We start from the raw sequence: 11,544 nt of genomic DNA on the forward strand, positions 1-11,544 counted from the left end.
GCAACAAAATCCCAATAAAGAAAGGCGTCAGGCAGGGAGATACAATCTCTCCAATGCTATTCACAGCGTGCTTACAGGGGGTATTCAGAGACAAGGATTGGGAAGAATTGGGGATAAAATTTAATGGAGAATGCCTTAGTAACTTGCGAGTCGCTGATGATATTGCCTTGCTTAGTAACTCAGGGTACCAATTGCAATGCATGCTCACTGACCTAGAGAGGCAAAGCAGAAGAGTGGGTCTAAAAAATCTGCAGAAAACTAAAGTAACGTTTAACAGTCTCGGAAGAGAACAGCAATTTACAATAGGTAGCGAGGCACTGGAAGTGGTAAGGGAATGCATCTACTTAGGGCAGGTAGTGACAGCGGATCCGGATCATTAGACGGAAATAATCAGAAGAATAAGAATGGCCTGGGGTGCGTTTGGTAGGCATTCTCAGATCATGAACAGTAGGTTGTCGTTATCCCTGAAGAGAAAAGTGTACAATAGCTGTGTCTTACAAGTACTCACCTACGGGGCAGAAACCTGGAGGCTTACGAAAAGGGTTCTACTCAAATTGAGGACGACGCAACGAGCTATGGAAAGAAGAATGGTAGGTGTAGCGTTAAGGGATAAGAAAAGAGCAGATTGGATGAGGGAACAAACGCGAGTTAATGACATCTTAGTTGAAATCAAGAAAAAGAAATGGGCATGGCAGGACATGTAATGAGGAGGGAAGACAACCGATGGTCATTAAAGGTTACGGACTGGATTCCAAGGGAAGGGAAGCGTAGCTGGCGGCGGCAGAAAGTTAGGTGGGCGGATGAGATTAGAAAGTTCGCAGGGACGACATGGCCGCAATTAGTACATGACCGGGGTTGTCGGAGAAGTATGGGAGAGGCCTTTGCCCTGCATTGGGCGTAACCAGGCTGATGATGATGATAATGATGAATAGAAGACAACAGCGTTCTAAGGAAAAGACGTCTCACAATTTTTTGCTCTACACAGGTCAAATCTCTGCTTCTAATTTCCAGCAAGAAGCGTATTCCATGATGCACCAAGATCGCAATGAAACGTTTGATAAATTCAATAAGGAGGCCTTGGCACTGACCAAACTTGCCTTTACCAAGAGGGACGCATTCTCGTTGTTGTAAAGCTGCTTAGTTAGTAACGTGCAAAAGAAAACTTCAGCGCGGAGGCTTGAGTCTAAGTACTTGGGAGCAGGGATATTGTTTTTTTCTGTCACACTTGCACCAACTTTGATGGAGGCAATCGAATGTGAAAGAAAACGATGAAATCTTGTGGCTGCCGTAAACGGACTTTATGATTAGCTGTGACTGTCCGTCTAAAGAGTACTAATTCAGCCAAAATATATAAAGAAGAACATCGAGCTTGCAGCTCTGTAATTGAGCAATAAGAACGATACCATAATTCTGAAAAGAACGTTTATTATACTCGTAAATCGACAAAGATAATACCGGTCGGAAATTTTCCAGAATGTTGTAGCTCCGACTTTTGAAAAACGCTTGGAAACATTTTTCATTTCTGGAAATTGTTAATTCATAAATAAAACTTGGCCGCTTTAGCTATTCTAAACCAATCGGTTCACAGGACTGCGATGTTTGTTTTAGGAGTAGAGTTACTAAATTGCAAACGGTGTTTCAAATTTTTAGAAACTTGTCAATTTCCGGGAATTTCTGCATACCATCCAAGCCCTAAATATATGATTCCCTGACTACAGTAGCTAGAACTTTCTCAAATGCAACGAACATCGTTCATGTCAGTCTAAGAGTTTTTGGTCAAGGCATTTATGCATTTTACAAGTTGAGTAGGAAAATCTGAAATGTCCCGGAGCCGAAGCTTCCTATACAAAAGGAAATTGTTTCGAAAGCTTGGGGGTGCAGCGAAAGGATGACTGGCGAATGATGTCACCAACCAGCATGTTGACGCTTTCATTACTTTGCACCCCGATATCAGCAACCATATTATATAGGTCAATGGGTCGTGTGCAAAAGTGCCCGGGCACGTTTTCCATACCGCCTATCCATTGCTAGCCGTAGACAGCCTAATCGGGTCGTGTATAAAGGAAAAGGCGACAGGACAAGGGCACAACTGCATTGAAGCTAGAAGAATACCCAGGAAAACCTTGTCTTGATGTGACAGATGCAAGCTCAAACTGATAGTGGACTATTCTCTAAAAGCCTGGCTATTCCATGCATATATTTACATACGTCTGTAGCTGAAGTTCCTAGGAATGCATTTACAGTTAGCAGAGCATGTTTAACAACTCATAATGAAAAAAATGGCGTAGGTGCTCTGCAAGCCTTCGATAACTATCACACAAACTAAGATAGGTCGCCCAATGCGCATATGTGAGGGTGGTGTTGCTGGCATCTGAGAAGATGGGAAAGACTTGCAGAATTACAAGTGCACAAGACAGTGTCATTAGACGATGCAACAGCAGCAATCTCGGCACGCTGCGTTAAATGTAATGACCGCATGTTTTGCAGAGTACTAGTATGGCGTAGCTGGTAATCCGTAAGGCAGACAGAGAGTCGTCTTAAAGGTATCCTCACCAGGTTTAGCTGTTGTAAATACATAAGCGAGGCTGGTAGATTAAGTGGTGGCTACCGCGTCTCCAATGTATAAGCGGCTGCGCGGCAGGAGACAGTTGCAATGTTCAACAGTAGGCCCCGTTCCCTTCCTCTGAAAGGAGCCGCGCTTTGGGAGAGCCGGCCAAGGTCCCACGAACAAATTCATCTGTTCAATGCGAACTGCTTGCAACGGTACCGACCACTACACGGGAATTTGGTTGATCACCCAATGACAGAATACGCAAAAATGGATGTGCCATATGTGAAAGATGTATCGAAATAAGAAAGGGGGCAGGGATCATCACGTTGACATGAAGTAGGGCCTTAGCTCCGGTATGGGAGAAGGCAAGGAAGGAACGCCTTTGGAGGTTGCCATTCGAGGCAGAGCGGGAGAATGTCTGTAGACCGTGACACCCGCCTGTTCATGGCACAGTATCAAGGCTGCTCGATGTCATCTATCGTCTCCCATAACGCATGCGCTACAAAAATTGTCTCACCAAAGCGTTCCATTGACGGCGCATTGGCGATTTCCAGCGCATAAATTTTATTTGCAATGGCGCCTGGCAAAGGGTCCTTGTACGACAGGCTCCTCTAGCAAGCATTAAACGCGAAAAGTCAAACACGCGGTTGGCTTGCTACGCATTGCAAAGCTTGGTACTTCGACCCCATTCCAACACGAAATCGAAGAAAATCGAGAAACATCGATTACAATTACGTATGAATTCATCGCGGTGAAAATGAATTGATTCGAAACTTGAGCCGTGTAGAACATGCATAGTGTTATCTCTATAAACGCTCAATTCATCTGCATTAATTTCACGCTGACTGCATAAGTCGTAACCGACATGGTGACGCTGATAAGTTGTCCGTACGACCAATAAAGGCACCGCCGTCATGATCGATGGAAATTCTGCCTCCTCTGTGCGTTGTTAACTATCTTCGCGAGTGGTAGCGATGGTTAAAGGCCATGCCGTACATACCATTGACGTCAGTAGCATCGGTCCGGCTGTTCAACGCCTCCCACGCATCATTGATGTATCCGTCACAAATGCTAGAATCAGGCATACGTATTGGCCTTTGACTTTGTGCTTCCAGGTAGAGCCGAAGACATCTGAAGAATGTTTTTAGAAAACTGAATTTGCAAAAGGGAAACTGCGCTTTCGTTATTGAAGGTAATACCTGTAAGCAATCATTTTATGAAAATGATCCCTTGCTGGCTGGCATAAGGTGAACTGCACAGTATAATATTGCGCAATTTCTTAAATCATGACATCAAGCAAGAAATATGTGAAGGCAACAAATGATGCTAGAAACAAGTTAAGAAAGTGCTAAGTTACAAGATTACGAGATATTTATTTATTTATTTATTTACATTACCCCTAAGGGCCCTCATGCGAGGGTATTACATAGTGAGGGGGGATACAAACACGAAATATACACAAGAAATAAAACTACATCAAATAAACAGAGACACAAGGAACATAAAATAAATAGACATGAACAGGGGGTATATGCATTAATTCATTCAATCACAAGAGCTTTTTTACACAATATGTTAATATGTACATATAACAATAAGTACTAACTAATCTGCTACCACTAACCGTTTTCTTGCAAGAAGGTTTCGAAAGATAGCAAGCTAACTTTAGTAGCTATGCGTTATGGTATGTTATTACATTCTAATAAATTGCGAAGAATAAATGACCTTGCGTAGAGTGATGAGCGGCACGTTATGCGTTTTACTTTGTTAGCGTGATCAAGGCGTGGGAAGATTGCAGGAGGTGGTGAAAAGAAGTCATCGTGAAGCGTGGAATGGTGATAAAGTTTATGAAATAAGGTTCGGCGAGCAAACTGGCGTTGACGTCATAGTGGTTCCAACTGGGCACTTTGTTTTATAGATGTGACGCTGGTAAAGCGTCAATAACCGGAAAAGTTGAAGCGAACAGCACGATTTTGCAGATTCAATGTTGTTGATAACGTATGCTTGATCGGGATCCTATATGGCAGAAGCATATTCAATTTTCGGGCGGATCAGCATGAGATAAGCAAGTTTTCTTTAAGTGTGAAGGTGCGGGCTTAAGGTTACGCTTAAGAAGACCGAATTCTCGGTTAGCTGATGCTAAGATGGTGTGAATATGGGAATGCCAAGTGAAATCAGACTGAAGATGAAGGCCAAGATACTTTTAAGTTGGCGCAAGTTCTACGCTAGCATTATTGAGAAAGTAGGCGGTAGGAAGTCTGGTGGAATGGTTGGCAAATAACATTAGCTTGGTTCTAGACGTATTTGAAGACAATCCACGAGGAGCACCAAGCAGCCACTGCATCAAGATCTATCTGTAGGGAAAGGCGGTCAGCGTCAGCATTAATATTATGATATATAACACAATGATCTGCGAATAATTGAATTCGAGATGAGACACATTCAGGTAGATCATTATTAAAAATTAGGAGAAGTAAGGGAACAAGTACGCTGCCCTGGGGGACAACAGATGTTAAAAGAACAGAAGAGGAGTTACATTCATTAGCAGAGGTGAATTGTTGTCTGTTGGAGAGGAAATCTTTAATCCATGCAAGAACGTTTGGGTGAATAGTTAGGTGTGTTAAATTTGATTACAAGCCTGTGATGAGGAACACGATCAAAAACTTTAGAGAAGTGAAGAAACACTGCGTCAACTTGTAATTCTTCGTTCAATGCGGAAAATATATCGTTAGTGAATCCGGCGAGTTGAGTGGCGCATTAATAACCCCTGCGAAAACCGTGCTGGTACTTGAAAAGGACATCATGGTCTTCTAGGTAGTTGATGACTTGTGTATGTATCCCATGCTCGAGAAGTTAGCATACGTTGCAAAGTTAAGCGGAACAGACCAATCACCCGATTTAGAAATTGGTATTACTTTGGCTATTCGCCAGTCATGAGGAATGCAGGCAGATGATAACGATTCTGAAAACAGGGGTGATAACACATGAAAAATGTTAAGAGAAGCGTTTTTAAATATCTTATTGTAACCAAGGTGATCAGAGCTAGTAGTAACTTTGAGGTTATTGAACAGGGCAGGAATACCACATTCACGAATGAAAATTTCTGGGATGGAAATGTTAGGCAATGGCTCTAATATTGGCGAGGAAGTTATACCTTCATGGGTGAACACTGATGACAATGCATCGTTCAGAAACTGCGAACACTCAGTTTCAGTGACTGGTTGTGTGTCAGCATTAATAATTACGATATCAGGATGGGAACTCGGATTGATGATGCGCGAAAATCGATGAGAATTATTGGTCAACAGAGTAGACCGGCCATGACTGACGAAGTTACGACGGGTTGTTCTAAGCAGGGACTGATACTCTTTATCTCGATTATTGTACTTGTTTCATGATGACAGGAGACCTGCGCACTGCCATTCCCTCTGAGGCGCTCATTTTAGACTACGTGCGTATAGCTCTACGACGTCATGCGAGTCAACTGGAAAACGCTAGCCATACACATTGCGACAAGACGGCCGCGCCATAAGTGGCGAGCGTGGACGTTGCACAATGGCTTAAAATTATGCTTTTTGTAACGCAAGGTTATCTTAGGTTTGGCTCCATTTTATTAGCTCTCGTACAGGGGCCGCGCCAGTCAGCCGAATCGGTCGCCCAACCACGTCCGCAACAGCTCTCCTAGACTGCGACCACGCATCTTAGGATTGGCAGTTGGGAACTGTTCTCGCCATTTCTTTTATTTTTTTTATTATTTACGTAATACTGCAGGCCTCATGTGGTCCGAGCTGGAAGGGCAGATGACAAGGCATATTTACAAACGCCATAAAGTTATTACATAGACAAGAGGTTTGACACATGACACAAATGAGCGAAACAAGTTTCGCTCATTACGTTCTCGGCTCATTACGCTCATTTGTCGATTACGTTCGCACGCTCTGTCAACGCGGCTGTTCGCAGTTGCGCCAAAATGACGCGGCTATCGCAGCACTCAGTACCTTTCGATTGATCCGAACATGCCGCAAAAATCAACACAGTGCTCATTTAAAACCATATGGCGTTTTTGCTCAATCGCACCTTTAGTATTTCCTGAAAAACACATAAGAGCAAGAATTTCTCACTTGGTCACACAATTATTTTTTTGCGTTTTGTGTAAATTGCACTATTTCTGTGATCTTTCCTGAGCCTCCTGTACTATGCTCACTCGAACGCCAAAGGAAGAGTAACGTACTGTTCTGTTTATTTATATCCTTGGGTTTCACATTTGAAAACCTCGATCTCGCTATGAGAGCGTCTTGTAGGAATCTCGGAAATAAATTTAACCACCTCAGTTTCCGTAATGCGCACCTAAACGAAAGTATCGGTGCGTTATTTGCACATCACAATCACTGGTGAAAGGTCATTGCGCCAGGAACATTACCCGTGATGTCGAGCTAAGCAGCGCAACATACGAGGCAATGTGGTACTGCTACAAGTGTGTGATGCGGTTATCAAACGCATTCTATATATATATATATATATATAATATATATATATATATATATATACACAGATAAAGACATTTGCTTCCTGTGGAAGCACTTCACTTTACCATGACCATAAACAGCGGCAACTACGCTGACTGCAAGTTGTTCTAGAAAACGCCCCCTTCGATGTTGGAGCAAATGTATAGCTTTTGAGGTCTCTATTCCGGGTTGTTTCTGCGGCTGACAATATCCAACAAGAATTTCACAAGCGGGAATACTCACGTAGTGTAATCGTCGGAAGTGCCTGAAGCACCCTCGCCGCCTTCACGGCTTGTACCCGCGGTTGCTTCGTCGATGAAGGTAAACGCTGGAGGCGTCTGTCCACCATTTCGTTCTTCAGTCATGGCTGTTGCTGACGCTCCGGAGTACTAGCGTCATTCTGAGACAGAGCGCTGTTTAATGATCGCGCATGCGCATTGTGTGTCAAAGACGAAAGGGAACCAATAAGTTGTTGGGCATATGGGCAAATCGAATGAAATCATAATGTCCATCTGGATAAAACAGACGATAGAGTGCGCCACTATGTCGACGCTAAAGTGCTAATATTCTAACACTAGAAGAGGCACCCCAGTGACGCGTGCTCTACTAATATTTAATCCCAAAAGCAACTTTAACTAAAGCCCTCACCCAGCCAAATACGAAAAGACACGTACATGTGGTTATTGCTGTTTCCTTTTGTAACAAGCATGTGACGCCCCCTCGGGCATAATCTTCAATTGCCTGCCAGCTTCGGTAGGCAACATTGGTAACGGCACCGCAATAAACACCGACAAGCACAACTGCTCGGCGGTCAGTCATCGTTCATCACTACCACACTGCGGAGCGTCCATCTAACAGAGGGTGCCTCGAGCCCACCCGTGTTCGCGAACCCGGGCGGATCGTGACACTGAAGACGAGGGTGGCGAACAGTACCTACCGATCGTCCCTCGCCGTCGCGAGCGGCGAAACAATGCTCCCCGTTGCTGCCACCATGCCGCTGTATAGATGGGCCCGCCTGGCCAATTTACCAGGAACAAGTCCACGTGTTTTTCCGGGCAAACGATACCCCGAGGCCAAACTGCGACATTTTCCTTGCCAGCTGCGCGACTCGAGTTTTCAGTCTCCTGCTCGACCTTCTCAAGCCAGCCACACCGCATGAGAAAACGCTGAGTGAGCTCCTCGCCATACTGCGCTCGTATTTCAACCCAGCACCGTTCACCCTAAAGGGGCATTTCCGCTTCAACAACCACAGCCGCCGGGAACGAGCGGCCCTCGGGCCGTTCGTTGATGCGCTACGAGGGTTAGCGAGTGCTTGCGCCTTCGGGGACCAACTGGTCTCGCTGCTCAGGGACCGTTTCATCTGCGGCGTCATCAACCCCGCCATGCAGACGCGACTCCTGGAGCTTCCCGGCCCCTCGCTGGACGACGCCGTGAAGGCAGTGCTGGCAATGGAAGCTGCCGCCAAGGACGCGGGCGAGATTGCCCGTGCGAGTGGCTCACTGTCGGAAGAAGCTGCGGTCAACAAGTTGGCGACAAAGGGCAGTACCTGCGGTTGCCGTGGTGGTGCCCACTCTCCCTCACGGTGCCAGTTCTCTCAAGCACAATGCTTCACGTGCGGGATAACTGGACACCTGGCACGAGTAGGCCAAAGGGGGAGGACGAACAGCCAACAGCCTCCTGGTTCAAGCCCAGGTGCCACACAAGCGTGTGGCCAGGGTAGCCTTCGCAAAGGTACGCGGCGGGCGCATGCGGCAGCAGGCTCAAGGTCTTCCGTGGCCAGGCTCCACGTAGCGGCCGAAGACAAGGCTATTCTCGACATGTGGCACACAGGCCTTGTACCGTCGCTGTGCCGCTGTACATGCTGACCATTAAAATGTGCGCGTACCCCATTTCCGTGGAGCTGGACACAGACGTCAGCGTCTCGGTCATGACCGGGAAAGTCTTCAGGCGCACTTTCCCCGGCGTGTCCGTCGAGGCTTCGGGACTGATGCAGCGCAGCTCCAACGGGCAGCTCTCCCAGGTCCAGGGTCAGGCACAAGTTAGCCTTCGCTTTGGCGACAGGGAGGCAACCCTTCCCCTTTACTTAACCAAGGGGTCGTCGCCGACCCTGCTGGGCCGAAACTGAATTCATGCACTGGGCGTTCGTATGCCAGAGTACCAGGAAGCCAGCTTGTATGTAGTGTAGTGAAAGTGTAGTGAAGTGTACTGAATGAGTTCAAGTCCCTGTTCGAGCCAGGGTGGGCACATTCGCCAGCACTACGGCTGGCACTTATGCACCTGAGGGAGCCCAGCCAGGTTTTTTTCAAGCCTCGCCCACTGCCGTCCACCCTGAAGGACGGGGTCCCCTAGGAGCTGCAATGGTTACGGCCAGACGGCATCCTGGTGCCCGCCATGAGGTCTGAAAGGACTGCTCCCATCGTTCCAGTCCTCAAACGGGACGGAAGTGTCAGGATCTGTAGGGGTTTCAAGATTGCCATCAACCCCGTCGATACCATCGAGAAGTACCCGTTGCCCCGGATGGAAGATCTCTTGTCAGCATTTTCTAGTGGACAGAAGTTTTCCAAGCTCGACCTCAGAGATGCTTACCAGCAGCGGGTGCTCCAGGATGCCTCCGGGAAGTGTCACAATATCGACAACTTTGGGGCTCTTCTAGTACACGCGCTTACCTTTTGGCGTGGCCTCAGCCCCAGCCATATTTGAGAGGGAGATGCACAACCTCTTCAGGGGCATGAGGAAACTGGCGGTGTACTTGGATGACATTCTGGTTACTGGCAGCGACGATTGCGACCATCTGCACAACGTGTTGGCACAACTGCCGGCCTCAAGCTTAAGCTGGAAAAGTGCATTTTCCTGGCCCCCAGTGTTGAGTACTTGGGACATGTCATTTCCCAGACTTGCCTAGCCCCGGCTCCCCGCAAAGTTGTTGCTGTCCTCAAGGCACCTAAGCCCCAGAACAAGGACCTTCAGAGCTACCTCGGTCTTGTCAACTTCTACAATAGTTTCCTGCCAAATCTATCGGAGCATCTACAGCCGCTCCATCTTCTACTTTGAGATGGTCAGCAATGGGTCTGGAGGAAGGAGCAGGACCGGGCCTTCCAGTGCAGCAAGGAGCTAATCAAGTCCCCAGTGCTGGTACAATTCCATCCCGCCAAGCGTGTCGTCCTGACCGTAGAAGCGTCGCCGTACGGCATGGCAGCTGTCCTGACGCACCGGGACAGGGATGGCCAGGAACGCCCTGTGTCGTTAGATTCTCGACGGCTTCATGCTGCAGAGCAACGTTACAGCCAGCTGGACAAGGAAGGTTCGGCCCTCATGTTCGGTGTCTAACGTTTCCTTTAGTATCTGTGGTGCCGGAAGTTCGAGGGAGTCACGGACCACAAAATGCTGTTGGGGCTGCTGGGGCCCGACAAGGCAGTTCCTGCGCATGCGTCACGTCGGTTCCTGTGCATGCATCACTTCATCAAGGGGGTGCGCTGGGCCTTGAGGCTCGCGGCTTACAGTTCACAGCTGGTTTACCGTCCGGGAAAGGTCCTGGGACCTGCTGATGCCCTGAGCCGCCTGCCCCTGCCAGAGGTGCCTCAAGCTGTTCCGGAATCTGCTGAAATGTTCATGCTGGAACACACGTAACCGGAGGTGCTCTCCAGGTCTGCGGTATCGCAAGCGACCAGCCGGGACCCAGTCCTATCTCAGGTGGTCAAGGCGGTGTTCTGTGGGGAGGATTTGGTTCAGCAGGCCTTTAGCCACAAGGCCGCTGAGCTCAGATTGCAGCAGGGCTGCCTACTGTGGGGTTCCGGGATGGTGATCCCACAGTCTCCGGTACAGGGTCCTGCAGTTGCTGTGAGCGAGTCATCCTGGCGTGGAGAAGACCAAGGGTGCCATCCCGGGCCTTTGCAGGAATCGGCAGCTCCAGTTTTCACAAGAAACTTCCGTCTTGGCCCACCCTGGTCTGCCGGAGAGGTGGCGTCTCCTGCCAGCGCCTCATCCCTCCTCGCCCGCATGCCAGATGGGGCTACATGGCACAGACACGCCGACCATGTCAGGCCTCATCTCAGGACCTGACCAGCAACCTCGACTGCGACTTCAGAGTTTCAGCCTGTAGGACTAGCGCCAACACCAGTCGCTTCCAGCGGAGCACCGCCCATTTCGGAGGCGGCAAGCGTTGCCAGTGGTGCGGCGCCCGTCGCGCCCGTGTGAAGTCCGGTACCACTCACAAGACCGACCACTACGAACCCTCCGGATGGAGGGAAGCTGGCTCAGGCAGCACCAGGCGTTGCCACACCCGGCCCGCCAACGCCGGTGCCCAGGTGGATTACTCGACGGTGGACGCCACCGGACCGTTACTCGCCTGGGTAGCAGGCACCGTCGACCTGGCTAGGAGGGAGGCACAGCCTCACACATTGAACTTGGGCGTTTGTTATCGATAAACAAACTGGGGGTAAGGAGGTGTAACAAGCATGTGACGCTCCCTCGGGCATAATCTTCGATGGC

The 11,544-nt window shown here is 48.4% G+C and overlaps 1 protein-coding gene across 1 annotated transcript in view; it reads right to left on the bottom strand.

Moving 5' to 3' along the window:
• The window catches only part of LOC129381598 (uncharacterized), a 50,869-nt gene extending 43,354 nt beyond the window's left edge, over nucleotides 1-7,515 (bottom strand). The window contains exons 1-2 of the mRNA XM_072285169.1: nucleotides 7,300-7,515; nucleotides 3,552-3,682 (exon numbers count right to left, since the gene is read on the bottom strand). Of these exons, the coding sequence (XP_072141270.1) occupies nucleotides 3,552-3,682; nucleotides 7,300-7,421 (253 nt within the window). The 5' untranslated portion in view covers nucleotides 7,422-7,515. The remainder of the gene's footprint in view (nucleotides 1-3,551; nucleotides 3,683-7,299) is intronic.
• Nucleotides 7,516-11,544: the final 4,029 nt, after the last annotated feature.

Source organism: Dermacentor andersoni, chromosome 11, assembly GCF_023375885.2.
Source record: "Dermacentor andersoni chromosome 11, qqDerAnde1_hic_scaffold, whole genome shotgun sequence".
Classification (NCBI taxonomy): Eukaryota; Metazoa; Arthropoda; class Arachnida; order Ixodida; family Ixodidae; genus Dermacentor; species Dermacentor andersoni.